Source organism: Hydractinia symbiolongicarpus, chromosome 11 (genome assembly GCF_029227915.1).
Source record: "Hydractinia symbiolongicarpus strain clone_291-10 chromosome 11, HSymV2.1, whole genome shotgun sequence".
NCBI lineage: Eukaryota > Metazoa > Cnidaria > Hydrozoa > Anthoathecata > Hydractiniidae > Hydractinia > Hydractinia symbiolongicarpus.
The window spans coordinates 10,614,729-10,628,766 of NC_079885.1; the positions used below are offsets into that span (position 1 = coordinate 10,614,729).

The 14,038-nt window shown below is 35.9% G+C and overlaps 3 protein-coding genes across 4 annotated transcripts; 2 read left to right on the forward strand and 1 right to left on the reverse strand.

Annotated features, from left to right (window-relative positions):
• Positions 1–3,473: 3,473 nt before the first annotated feature.
• On the forward strand, positions 3,474–4,737 carry LOC130613432 (uncharacterized). The gene is made up of 3 exons (XM_057434777.1): positions 3,474–4,314; positions 4,410–4,642; positions 4,726–4,737. The coding sequence occupies exons 1-3, from the start codon at positions 3,474–3,476 to the stop codon at positions 4,735–4,737; spliced, it is 1,086 nt and encodes a 361-aa protein (XP_057290760.1).
• A 1,601-nt stretch (positions 4,738–6,338) lies between these two features.
• LOC130613434 (uncharacterized) lies at positions 6,339–7,543 on the forward strand. The gene is made up of 2 exons (XM_057434778.1): positions 6,339–6,558; positions 6,639–7,543. The coding sequence occupies exons 1-2, from the start codon at positions 6,339–6,341 to the stop codon at positions 7,541–7,543; spliced, it is 1,125 nt and encodes a 374-aa protein (XP_057290761.1).
• A 1,070-nt stretch (positions 7,544–8,613) lies between these two features.
• LOC130614178 (uncharacterized) lies at positions 8,614–11,619 on the reverse strand. 2 transcript variants are annotated; one of them, XM_057435590.1, is made up of 2 exons: positions 11,113–11,619; positions 8,614–10,998 (listed from the first exon to the last, which is right to left on the reverse strand). In XM_057435590.1, exon 2 carries the CDS (start codon positions 10,976–10,978, stop codon positions 9,326–9,328), a length of 1,653 nt encoding a protein of 550 aa, XP_057291573.1. In that variant the 5' UTR covers positions 10,979–10,998; positions 11,113–11,619; the 3' UTR covers positions 8,614–9,325. The 2 variants fall into 2 exon arrangements, with proteins under 2 accessions (XP_057291573.1, XP_057291574.1); XM_057435591.1 differs by lacking the exon at positions 11,113–11,619 and having other exon boundaries at positions 8,614–9,942; positions 10,372–11,070.
• Positions 11,620–14,038: the final 2,419 nt, after the last annotated feature.

Here is a 14,038-nt window from a genome sequence, read left to right on the forward strand (position 1 = left end):
ACGTCATGTCAACTTTTAGCGTTTTTGTATCCTTCCACGTATAATGTTTCATTCTATCAGTGTCGTGTTATACACGTTAATTAATAATTTTATGAATTAAAATAGTATATAGTAAAGAATAAAGAATTCCATAATTACAACGATTTTAATCCTGCATGTAATTGTGACTCTAAGAACAGGGTCAATCTTATTCAGAATCAGAATTCAATAAACAAAACAAAAACATCTTTCTAACAGTCAGGAAGTGCATTATAAATAGCCATATCATATCATTTTTGGCTGTTATGAGAAAAGCTGCTATGCAACAAGCTTTAGTGACTTGCACGAAATGCGGTAGGGTAAAGTTTATAAGCAACGAGAACAGAAAACAACATTAGTTTTTACATATATTGGACACCCAAAAAAAAACTAGAAAAGTACCTTAGAAGTATTTGATGTCAATAAATTGTTCTATATAGGCACCTACCTTGATTTTAAAACAAGTTTTCTGGTAAAAAAATATATGAATCTGACTTCATCCTTATGGAAAAAAGGCGCGCCGTATGAATTCTAGTTATGCATTAACCAACAACAAACAATACAATAAATGTTTTTGACAATTTTAGCGATAGATAAACGAATACAATTGAGTTACTGCCAACTAATGTGAAACCTCGGCAGCTGTCAAGACCGTTAAATATGCAATATTCATGAGCACGTAGCGACACATGACCAACGGAAGACCAATCATAATTGAAAGTGGTAAATCTTTAACAGGATTGGCTAATTCTTCTGTGACGTAGTTAAAGTTATTTCATCCGTCGTTTGCCCATGATCCACGAAAAAAAAAATATCCGATGTCTGATATTCTTGTCCTTGTTCCATCAAATGCGTTCTTGAAGTTGTCGTTATAACCACAACGTGCAATGAATTTTGATGTTATTTTACATTTAATATCTCACAAATTATTAGAAAATAATTGTTGCAGCGCTTGTGTTCTTAAAAAACGTTTTAGTACAGAAATTAGATCATTTTAATGCTATGCTTGTTTTCGAAATACATGTGTTCATGGTGTACAAGACGACAGGAAACTTTAAGCTAAATTTTCATTTAGTATACAAATTATTATGATAGTATTTAATTATTACCTTAAGCCAATCGTACCAATCCACTAACAAAAATATTACATATGGCGCCCAGTTTAGTAACGCTGAAAATGATTTGAACGTTATTCACCCATCGTCTACTTGCGCAGTTCACGAATACAGTAAGTCCTATTAAAAACTATAAAATTTTAGGCGGGCTACAAAACAGCGGAAGTCAGTTCTCCGTCATTGATGCCACACTCCATCCCTGCAGGTCTGAAATAGTATTGTGCATTAAACATACGAATCAAGGTGCAAGGACGTAACCCTTTTCGCTTCAAGAACTATTATTATATAGATAGTCAATAAGGTCCGTTGAAATCTGCCTAGGGACAAGAACAATGAAACTTTGAAGATAATTTTGTAGGATCTAGTGGAGTAAAGAAATATAAGGTTTTAAAAATTTAGCAAGATCTGCCATAATACAAAAAGTAAAGCTTGATATACTGATACTACTTTTGATGAATTGTCACAGAGTTATTAAAGGGGCTGCGGAACGGCTGTTGGTTTTCGACATTAGTGACTTAGACGAAAGTCGAGCTAATGACGGCGAAAAACAAACTGGCTATTTTTCCGGCATGCATCTAATTCACAGATTCGAACATATAGATATAATTGGAATTTATATCTTCCCCAGCCTTGGTCATGTTTTCATCCAGAAGGAGTCTCTTTGTAATATACTTTTCTAAAAAAAATATTGAACCAGCGAGCAAAGTGCGCTGGTCTGTTCATTGCACAAAACGCGTTTGCCGGGATTTTAATAAGTGCGCAAGATATACGGATTGTGAGCATTTAACCGGTTCGTAGCTTCTCCAAGGTTTGAAGGTTTTCTCCATAATGTCATTGCAGGGTTTTTGCAGAGCCAAACCATTTAAAGGGGGGACGATGCGTCCATGTGCTTTATAAGTTTGCAACCATTAAATATGTTCAAATCATTGTCAATAGTTTTTTTTCTATTGACAATTTTCAAACAAAAAATATACATTATATAATTTTGTTAAATAAAAAAGAGACTAAGCACGAAATATATAATTTATGTTGAATAATATCGAGAAGACGATAAAAAAGTCTAAGTTTTTGTTAAATATAGCAAGCTATTAAGTTGCCGTGGGAAATCGACGGAGTCACCCGTCCTTTATTTACTGTATTTCGTGTGTCTCGCTACGTGCGGTACCATCTTTCGCAGAAACAGACAAGCTACGGCTATTATAAAAGAGAAAAAAATCGTCATATCGTGCAACAGTTCAAAGTTCAACATTAATCGGCAGACCTTAAATTAAAAATTGTGGGTGGGTGGGTGTAACCACCTTTAGTAAATTGGTCCCACTTTGGCCTCAGGTGGTGCTTAGTTTCCCACGTCGGAAATTATGTCAGTTGTGTTGTCAGTTATGTTATTGACGGCTGTCTAAATGGATTAAATTCGTGTCGTAACGTATTATCTTTTAGAGCAGTGAAATGCAAAATAAAACAAACAACAGTAAAATCGAAAGTTTCTTTTTATGATATTTTTGTTAAAAAGACTTTTTATTTGTTAAAAATACTGTAAAACTTTAAAAAGGTAGGTAATACTTCTAAAAAGATTTTAAAATTATTGTTGGTGCTCCAACTGGCTTTTTATGCAAAAATTGGGTGTGTTTCTGTGCAGAATTTGGAAGAAAATATCAAACTATCTAGCTACCTAGGTCTATAAAGTTCAAATTTGTATTAAGTGTAACCAGGAGAAGTTCAACGTGATTTTTCTTACCACCAAAAAGATTTCGCTGGGTGGCAAACGATTTCCCTGCTGTCCGAATATTGACCGCGCTTTTTTATTGTTGCTTCTATTGTTCTCTATCCACGTGGTTATTATCGGGCCTTGTGGTTATGAAGTTCGCTTCGCAATCACAAGGTCAGTGGTTCGGTCCACAGCGCGGGCATGCTTAGCAATTGCCTTTACCACAGATACGGGTCAACCCATCCCATGTGAGGGAAATTCGATAGGTAAGTGTCTTTACCACAGATACGGGTCAACCCATCCCATGTGAGGGAAATTCGATAGGTAAGTGTCTTTACCACAGATACGGGTCAACCCATCCCATGTGAGGGAAATTCGGTAGGTATTACCAGTGTATACTTAATTAATACATTCCGAACACAGGACCCACATTGATAACAGTGTTTCCAATACTAAAGTGGTTATATCCTGTATCAATATTCGGAATAATAATAATAATAATAATAATAATAATAATAATAATAATAATAATAATAATAATAATAATAATAATAATAATAATAATAATAATAATAATAACCATAGGAGATTATTTTTGTTCCGCTACAGCATTCGTTTGTATTACTTAGCAGAACATGGCTAACAGGCAACTGCGAAGTGAAGTTTTGAAACGCGCCCTGAAGGCATGCATCGTCCAACCGGTAATAAGAAAATATCAGGTAGTAGCCGTTCGTGCGATGTGGGGAAGTGATGTTGATGCCCGCGAGGTCATTTGGGGCAAGAGAATGCAGATGGAGAACATATTGCTTAGCAACGAACAAGTATCCTGTTTTTTTTCTTGTATTACCTATATGGCCAGACCTCGTAAGAGAAAGTCGATGAGGAATGAAGGGGAGGAAGAAGAAGGAGCCGACTCTAGCAGTGAAGGTGATAACAGAAACGGCGCAAATGCGCCTGAAACATTTCCTGGCATTTCTTTCTGGATCGCGTGCGACTTGCCAAACTGTACCTTAAGTCAATTTGAAACAAATTTTTCGAAGTCTTTTATGCAAGCCGGATTGAATTTAACAACGTGCAATGCTATACAGACAAGAGGTAAATACTTGAACCTTTTAGTACTTGAAATACTGTCAATGTTTTTCGAATATTTTACGCCACATTTGATATTTGTAGGCAAAACCAGTGCATTGCAAGCATTCTCAGGATCGTTATACCAAGTCTTGAAAGACCACAATAGGGAAGAAGCAAAACGGATAGTTGAGATATCCCATCGCACAATGATTAGGAGTGCAGCTAGAGATGAAGGTGTTCAACTTGACCACGTTGCTGTAATGGAAAGCGAACAGTACTCGATGAAACCCTGTCAGTTAATTCTAACAAAAAATATTGATAAAGAGATATATCAAGATGTAATTCGTGGTTTATCCGAAATCAGATTTACATCGCTTGATTTAAAAGTAATTGATAAATCGGAAGGTAAGTTGCCACGAACAAATTTACTTACTTCTCCAATAATAAGACTAAGTTTTTTGTAGAAGTTAAAACATGTTTTTACATTGTTACACGCATAGGCACAGAAGTAACTATTCCCGTTAAGCCAACTAACAAACTTTGTCAATCCGTGGATATAGTTCGAAGGATGATGGAGAGGAATAGCTTTGGACTGTGCAATGGAGGTGTATATAAAAAAATAGGAGAAAGCAGATACACATACGTTTACTGTTGTTCGGTGAAAAGCTATCTCTATCGCTCGTTGAAAAACAAAGCAATCGCCAACGAAATTACGCCAAATTTACGAGAGTTGGTATTTTTGCTGTCGGACGGCGAGTGTCAAATAATTGATCAAATAACTCTGGATTACAATTACATTGAATGCTTGCCAAATAGAGTTTGTTATAACATCGCCAAAAAATGTTTCGATGTCAAGCCAAATTTAAAGGGATCACCCCGAGCATTCGTACGGTACTTTCATCGTGAGGGAAAAAATCCCGAACCAAAGCCATTTATAGAAGGTAATTGTTTTTACTTTTCTTTTAACGCGTTAAGAAAATGTGTTTTTTTTCTTTTAACGCGTTGTAACATATCAAGGTGGTAGTTGTAACGTGTTGTAACGTATTGTAACTTGTTGTAACGCATTGTCAGTAAAAAAATGTTGGCTCTTTTTCTTTTAACACGTTGTAACATATCAAGGTGGCAGTTGTAACGTGATGTAACGTATTGTAACTTTTTGTAACGCATTGTCAGTGAAGAAAATGTTTTTTTTTATCTTTCAACGCGTTGTAACATATCAAGGTAGTAGTTGTAACGTGTTGTAACGTATTGTAACTTGTTGTAACGCATTGTCAGTGAAGAAAATGTTTTTTTTTATCTTTTAACGCGTTGTAACATATCAAGGTGGTAGTTGTAACGTGTTGTAACGTATTGTAACTTGTTGTAACGCATTGTCAGTGAAGAAAATGTGTTTTTTTTCTTTTAACGCGTTGTAACATATCAAGGTGGTAGTTGTAACGTGTTGTAACGTATTGTAACTTGTTGTAACGCATTGTCAGTAAAAAAATGTTGGCTCTTTTTCTTTTAACACGTTGTAACATACGTTGTAACATATCAAGGTGGTAGTTGTAACGTGTTGTAACGTATTGTAACTTGTTGTAACGCATTGTCAGTGAAGAAAATGTTTTTTTTATCTTTTAACGCGTTGTAACATATCAAGGTGGTAGTTGTAACGTGTTGTAACGTATTGTAACTTGTTGTAACGCATTGTCAGTGAAGAAAATGTTGGCTCTTTTTCTTTTAACACGTTGTAACGTATTGTAACTTGTTGTAACGCATTGTCAGTGAAGAAAATGTTTTTTTTATCTTTTAACGCGTTGTAACATATCAAGGTGGTAGTTGTAACGTGTTGTAACGTATTGTAACTTGTTGTAACGCATTGTCAGTGAAGAAAATGTTGGCTCTTTTTCTTTTAACACGTTGTAACATACGTTGTAACATATCAAGGTGGTAGTTGTAACGTGTTGTAACGTATTGTAACTTGTTGTAACGTAGTTCTAAAAAAGGTGCACTGAACTACATTTGTAGGTGTCGAAAATAGCTTCCCAGATAGAAATGTGCGGTTGCGTTTTTATCAAAAATGGTACCAAATTTTGCTCGCCGGTCAGTATCCCATGAAAGAAAAGAAATTGTTGCTGGTAGGTCCTCCTGATAGTGGAAAGACGAGTTGGTTTGCTCCATTTCAAGGTAATTAAATAAAGTTCGTGAAAACTTCTGACTTTTAGACGGCACTTACTGACATACATTTGTCCTTTTAGGCATTATTCCAGAAATGTACATTGCTGGCGTGGTTCGGGATGGTCGATTCTCAGGCCACCTGATAAATAGAAATACACAAGTCGTATTTATGGATGAATGGACTAGCGACAGTCTATGTTGTGAAGATGCAAAAAGAATATTGCAAGGTAAGTCGATGTCGATGCAGTACATGAACATTTACTTTGAATAAAATGCGGCAATGTGCAGATGGGATACCACTTTCTCTTATAGGTTTGGTTATGATCCCGCAAAAACACAAAGAACCGGCCCGTTTTCAATACAATTCGGGTTTTTTTATAACAACTAATATAATGCCGGACTTCGGAAATGGTGTAGATGGTGAGGCTATCCTGCGTCGTCTTGAAGTTTTCGAAACTAAGACACTTCGAGTGAAGGACAATAGCATAACAAGTAAGTATCTCATGAGAATAAATGATAACAATGGTGTAAATCAATATGCATAAAAATAAGTAATGACTTTTTTCCTGTAGAGTGGATGAGAATGCACTGCATGGAAATATTTGTGTACGTTGCCAGCCAGTTGAAAGACATCTCGCTTTTCACCAGCGAAACCAATGTTGCGAAGAAAAATCAAGTAGGCGCTGTGTACAACGACGTTGATTGCGATCCTTCGGTCTTCTTGGACGAAGAGCAAACATTGGAAGCATCTAGCAGTGGTCTAAGCACACGAGTTCAGATTGAGAATGCAGTTCCGCAAGAGGCTATCGACTATGCCATTATTGCGACCGACGATAGGGATGGCATTTTGTACCATGCGCTTAACTTTGATCATGAACTGTTTGACATAGAAAACAAGTTACACAGTGCTGAATATATGCGCAAAATGTACGAGATAGCCGCTGGGGCATGGGAGGAAATCTGCCCATTAATTAATAACGATGAGACCTTGGTAGCATTTAAACGCCGTAAAAGGATCAACTGGCAGGGTAGTGACACGTTCTACGACACGTGGTTGCTTGCTACAAACTCCTGCCGCGATTGCTTCCCGACGAAAGAAATGAAGGAGCTCTACCCTGATTGGGCACAACTAATTGAGCAAGACGAAGACGAAGGAGAAGGTAGTAGCCACGACCGCGAAGAGAACGAGGAAGAAGAAGAGGAAACAAACGAAGAGGAGGAAGGTCATAGGGAAGAAGAAGAAACAGAAGAACATGAAATCAATGCTCAGTCGACAAAACCTGTTTCCACTGTTAAGCAAGAATATATGCCGTTTTGTCCAGCAAATAACAGTACTGCTTTTATAGACCTCGTGTCAGATGATGAAAGTGTTCCTGAAATTTCTTCAGTAAAATTAGAGCTATTTTCCGCAGATAATTCAACCACTTCTCTCGATTGTGATGTTATCTGCATTAGTTCGGACGAAGAAGACAATTAAAAAAAAACTTTTTTTGCGTTTTCCTTCCCTCATATCCCACCACATACTCCTTTTCTAAAGTGACATGCGAAAAGCGGTTTTCTCTACAGAAATAGGTTACAAAGCGTTACAACGTGTTACAAGGCGTTACAATCAGCATGTCCATGCGTTACAAGGCGTTACAAGAATCACTCTAGCCATTTCCAAAAATTTCACAGTCATTTTTTCATGGAAATAGGTTACAAAGCGTTACAACGTGTTACAAGGCGTTACAATCAGCATGTCCATGCGTTACAAGGCGTTACAAGAATCACTCTAGCCATTTCCAAAAATTTCACAGTCATTTTTTCATGGAAATAGGTTACAAAGCGTTACAACGTGTTACAAGGCGTTACAATCAGCATGTCCATGCGTTACAAGGCGTTACAAAATCACTCTAGCCATTTCCAAAAATTTCACAGTCATTTTTTCATGGAAATAGGTTACAAAGCGTTACAACGTGTTACAAGGCGTTACAATCTGCATGTCCATGCGTTACAAGGCGTTACAAGAATCACTCTAGCCATTTCCAAAAATTTCACAGTCATTTTTTCATGGAAATAGGTTACAAAGCGTTACAACGTGTTACAAGGCGTTACAATCTGCATGTACATGCGTTACAAGGCGTTACAAGAATCACTCTAGCCATTTCCAAAAATTTCACAGTCATTTTTTCATGGAAATAGGTTACAAAGCGTTACAACGTGTTACAAGGCGTTACAATCAGCATGTCCATGCGTTACAAGGCGTTACAAGAATCACTTTAGTCATTTCCAAAAATTTCACAGTCATTTTTTCATGGAAATAGGTTACAAAGCGTTACAACGTGTTACAAGGCGTTACAATCTGCATGTCCATGCGTTACAAGGCGTTACAAGAATCACTCTAGCCATTTCCAAAAATTTCACAGTCATTTTTTCATGGAAATAGGTTACAAAGCGTTACAACGTGTTACAAGGCGTTACAATCAGCATGTCCATGCGTTACAAGGCGTTACAAGAATCACTCTAGCCATTTCCAAAAATTTCACAGTCATTTTTTCATGGGGAAATAGGTTACAAAGCGTTACAACGTGTTACAAGGCGTTACAATCTGCATGTCCATGCGTTACAAGGCGTTACAAGAATCACTCTAGCCATTTCCAAAAATTTCACAGTCATTTTTTCATGGAAATAGGTTACAAAGCGTTACAACGTGTTACAAGGCGTTACAATCAGCATGTCCATGCGTTACAAGGCGTTACAAGAATCACTTTAGTCATTTTAAGTAGGAATGGGGATGAGTGTGCGTTTAATGAATGTCGCATTTGCGCCATTATTTGCATACTTAAAGGCTTACAGCGTGTAAGTTTCACCTAAATTGTGTGGACGCTTATGTGTACGCTAAAATGGTGAATGAAGAGGCAGTTGTGGTAAACGTTTCGGATAACGAATGCTCAGCATCTAAGGAGGTTTTACCGTTCTCACATTCCTGTTCAACGCTGACAATTTCCGTGGAAAAAAATATTGTTTGCCTATCAGATGATGAAGTTTTCCTAACTATACCGATAGCGGCTTTGAAGGGAGAACCAAGTTTTTGCGAACCGCCTTCACACACGAGGGTACTTAATACACCAGATTATTGGCCAAATCGTAAGAGGAAAAAAAGCCTTTATGTGTACGCCGGTTTTGACTGTAACAAAGTTAAAAGACTATTTGAATATTCTGGTTTTCAAAAATCTTTGTAAATTTACAAAGTTATTTTTATTATAAATACAATTTAAACTTATATAAATTTTTTTGTCTTCGCTCTAACCGCCAATGTACTAGCTTTACGGCTACAATGAAAGGAGTAGTTAGGATCTGCGAGAATGGAAGTCCATTTTGCATTGCCATATTTTTGTAGCCCAGCTTGTAAAAACTTGTCCTCCATGGCACTAAAACTAACTTTTTTCTGTCTCGTTTGAACAGGTGTTTCGTCTTCCAAAGTACTTCCAGACGTTTTTACATTTTTGGTGTTACTATTGATTTCGCTTACAGTTAAAGTACACGTTGTTTGATCTCGTAATTTATCCATACATAACCTGGCTTTTGCAGCTATATTGCGCGATTCAGTCTTCTGGTAATGAACTTTAGCTACCTGCGACGTGTGTTTTTGATCTTGAGAAAGAATTGCTTGTTCTTTTGTTTCTAAGTGTGCAACACTTTCGGTTTCGATGATTTGCCTATATCGTGTATATAAATCCTTTATATACTTACCAATTGCTTGATAAACAATTCTACCGAATACGTCCGAAATACGCGTCAACTGCTTACCATTTCGACACACTAGTAGATAATCGTTGGTGGGGTTCAATCTTCGTCGTACATTGTCAATGTATTCGTTTATTAGTGTGAGTACATCTATGGAAAAATAAAGAGAGTCAAATCCGTATTTCTCCGCAGTTTTAAAGACATTCTGATCTATAAAACCATCCTCTTTCACGCCTTTAATCATTGTTACTGTAAGAGTTTGATACGTCATGGGTCTTGAAGCCTTCACCATTAAAAATAATACAGCTACTATGAAGGAAGTCGAAAATGATAAATCGTGTGCTGCGACACATGCACTTGCGTTTTTAGCATTTAACACAATTTGTTTATATTTTTCACTATGGTATGGTATCACCTTTTGTAAATCATATAGTGTCGCCCAACAGTCTATACTGTTTAGATATTCAACACTTAAGATACACTTCCATTCAGCTTTCATTTTACGAAGGAGGAATTTCTTAACACGGTGCAAATAAATCTCTGCAGCAACAAATACCGACAAATTTTTTTCAGTCGTACCTGTGCTTCGTCTGTAATCAAGCATGTGCCCAATAGCATTCATGTAGCCAATTATTCCTGAGAAGCCAACCTTCCATTGGTCTCTCAAAAAATCTACGAAATCAGAAAGCATATTAATAGAGCCAACACAGTAGTCGATAACAGGGAATGGTACTTCCCATACCGAAGGAGAATCCTCGCAGCAATATTTGGCATACTTTAAAACTTTACAAGTTATTTGATCGGCCTGAGAATGATCTTTACCACCACCACCTGGACTTTTTAACCATGTCCTAAATGCAACTGCCAAATTACATGTTTTAGCAAAAGACGGCATTGAAAATGTGGAGGCGCGCTTTCTTTGGGGATCTTTTATGCGATTTCTCGTACTGAAGTGGGGAAGTACTTCGTCGATATTCGGTCTTTTATCGAAATAATAAAACCATCCATGACGGTTATAGACATGTTTTCTACACCCTCTTTTACTTCCATACGACTCGCTGTCACAATCAGCCACAGGACAACAAAAGCGGTTATCTTTATCAGGCATTAACTTAAGCCTTTTCGATCTCATTGAGGCTCCCAATGCCTCTTTCCACGCAGGCTTTTGCAAGACTCGTTTTGTCATTCCGATTTCTTTAAAGTTCTCTAGAAACAAAATTTATAGAAAGTTTATAACAATATTAGTTTTTAACAAAGCATAGAAAGTAGGATAAAAAAAAGAATCCTATTTACTATAAATTTAAAGTTTGAACAACTTACCTTATACTTTACTTCGTATACAAAGTATTAGTTGAGAAACTTCTCATTAAAACAATTCCTTTTTATAATGAAGGACGCTCTCCATAGCAGAGTTAAGGTAGCAGCGAAAACGGAATTATTTCAAGTGGCACAATATAAATTAGACTGCAGAGTATTCATAATTAAATAACTATTCCTCAAGATAATCATTTCGCATATATTATCGTTATGATATATAAAAGAATTCAACGGAACAAATAGAGTGGAACGATATATACCGTCACATAAATTCCATCAAATTCCCTATGGGAACGACACGTTCTTGTCTTGTGAGTAACAATAGAACAATACATTCCGCTTTTATAACAATGTTTTAATAAGTTGTTAAAGAACACCAAGTTCCTTAAAAATGGTTCTTTTTTAAAAAATTGGAACATGTAAAGTATTTAATGTGTTTAGGGTGTAAGATAATCGCACATAGAATCACGGACCATTATAATTTCATACGCTATATAATAATAATAATAATAATAATAATGTTCAGCGCGAATAGCTACACCCACCCAAACGAATATAATTAATTCTCGTACTATTTGAGAGCGGAATATCTGACCACGCTGGTTTTGTGCTTTTTAGTTGATTTTAATTCCGGACAGCATCTCTGCGACTAAGATTTCGTATTAGAGAAACTGAATTTCATATACTCGAAGAAAGCGTAGCTAACTAGGCTACTTTAACCACAAAACATGCTTTATAAACATAGTAAGTGCTTGTGTAGAATAATTATGAATATCGAATATTTGTTGTTTTCAGTGTCAATATGATATCTAAGAAGAATTAAGATTTTTTGGTCCTCATTGCGCATAAACTTTCTCCCCTCCATAAGCTCGACTTTCATGTAGTTCTCTAAAGTCGAAAATCAACAGCTCGTTTTGTAGCCCCATTAATATAACCGACTTTAGGTTTTCTACCTAGGTATCAATGACAGGTTTTTTTTGGATTTTCTTCTATTTTCTTAACTCTTTTTTAGTTAGGAATTTTCAAAAGAACAAGTTTTCAAATCTTACCTTTATTTACGATTATTGACCATATACAAACATAAAGTTGCTGGATATAGAAATAGTTGATGCAAATATACCGGAACCGATGATAGTTCTGACTATGTATTTAAAGCAGTATCTTAGGATTGAGAGGAGAAGGACATCGATCACTATTGAAGGAAGGAACTAAAAGGTCACGATTGGAGTCACGAAGGTGTTATAATAAATACACTAAGAACCAAAAGAAACTATCTAACAGGGTATTGGGTACTGTACTATAAAAGACAAATCGTATAAAATGTTAACTGGATACAAATGAGGAGACAGAAAAAAAATTTTTTTTACATTTTTTCAGTACATAAATTTCAATATGGATAAAGAGAAGACAGGGGTTAGTTAGAACTGAAAATGTTATTTTAAAGTTCTAAGCAGAAGAATTTATTTGGGGTGTTCTAAGCCTGAAAGTAGGAGAATAGAAATCAAAAAGAAGCTTAGATTTAGTTTGACGTCTTAGTAGCCAATGTTTTCCGCTAAAAACATAAGTAATGCCCAGATTCGTCAACTTTTCGCATCCTACCGGATCGAGATGCAGAAATTGTGAAAAGTAAAGCTACCGTTTCTTTTCGACGTTAGTTTGCACCCTTGCCAAAGAAACATTTTTGCAGCCTACTGGTAGCGGCTAAACCTATTGTGAGAAAAATCATATTTAAAATGACGCATCTTTTTTTTTAAGTGTATTTTTTCACCCGTCTTATCGACTAGTCTCGTATACTATTAGACAAAGTTTGTGCGTGTTCCTATTACATGCAAAACAGATACGTTTACTTTTCTTTGATGTCCCTATTATGTCTTTTTTGTTAGCATATATTATAGCATTTTTGAAATTGGCAAAGCCATTTCATTGCACTTTTATATTTAAGGGGGATAAAACGATTCAATAAACTCAATCCCTGCACATTCCGAAGAATGGGTTGTAATGCACGGACCACTCAAAAGGTCAAGGTGCAAGAAATTAGTCACACGTTAGAAACACATAGACGTCTAGACAACCTGTTTATCAATAATTACTTTTCTATAATGAATTAGATACTTCAGTATTCTTTTTGGTGCTACAATAAGCTACGGTCTAAGAAGGTAATTAAGGCTTCTAAAAAGATTTTAAAGTCATTGTTTTTGCTCCGACTGGTTTTATATGCAATAAACTTGTACCTTTCTTGCACAATTTCGAAGAGTATAGCCAGCTAACTAGTTCAAAAAGTTGTTGTTGTTGTTAGAAAAGGTAAGTTAAAAGCAAGGTAAGTGCTTATATCGAATAAATAATACATATCCAATATATGTAGGGAACTTTTGTGTCATTTTCAGTTATATTTGAATACCCAATATTATATTTAAAATGATTTAAGATGTTGTTTTTGTCCTCAGTGATCATAAACCTTTTAACAGCCATTAGCTCAATATTTGTGTAACTCACTAAAGTCGAAAACCAGCAGCTGCTTTAGAGCTCCTTTAAGGCTTTATATCTTAAAAACGGTTGAAAATAACTGACGTCGTTTCCTGTGTAGATAATTAGGGACTACCTGAGACCCTAAAGTTGTGCTAACCATGAAGTAATCAAAATATTTTGAACTGCAATTTTTCATGAGCCGTTAGTCAAAAGTACATGATCTGATACATTTTTTGATGAGATGTTCAACTTCTACACAATAGTGGCAACAGTTAAAAAATTAAAAAAAAATTTTTGTCTATCGTTGAGTCAAAGCTGACACTTTAACTGACGATCTGTACCACTGTTCTTCTCCCTAGGTAGTTTTTTTTCACAGCCATAACCACAAGTTTATGGCATAAAAACATAAAAGGTTAAGCATAAAAAATTGATCGGTTGAGGTAAACATTTTGCTGACGTCTTC

Excerpts from the sequence above, each read along its gene's own strand:
- LOC130613432 (XM_057434777.1), top strand. The coding sequence starts at position 3,474 with ATGGCTAACAGGCAACTGCGAAGTGAAGTTTTGAAACGCGCCCTGAAG. Across the intron at positions 4,315-4,409 it reads AGTAATTGATAAATCGGAAG|GCACAGAAGTAACTATTCCC; the intron begins GTAAGTTGCCAC and ends TTACACGCATAG.
- LOC130613434 (XM_057434778.1), top strand. The coding sequence starts at position 6,339 with ATGCGGCAATGTGCAGATGGGATACCACTTTCTCTTATAGGTTTGGTT. Across the intron at positions 6,559-6,638 it reads GAAGGACAATAGCATAACAA|AGTGGATGAGAATGCACTGC; the intron begins GTAAGTATCTCA and ends TTTTTCCTGTAG.
- LOC130614178 (XM_057435590.1), bottom strand. The coding sequence starts at position 10,978 with ATGACAAAACGAGTCTTGCAAAAGCCTGCGTGGAAAGAGGCATTGGGA.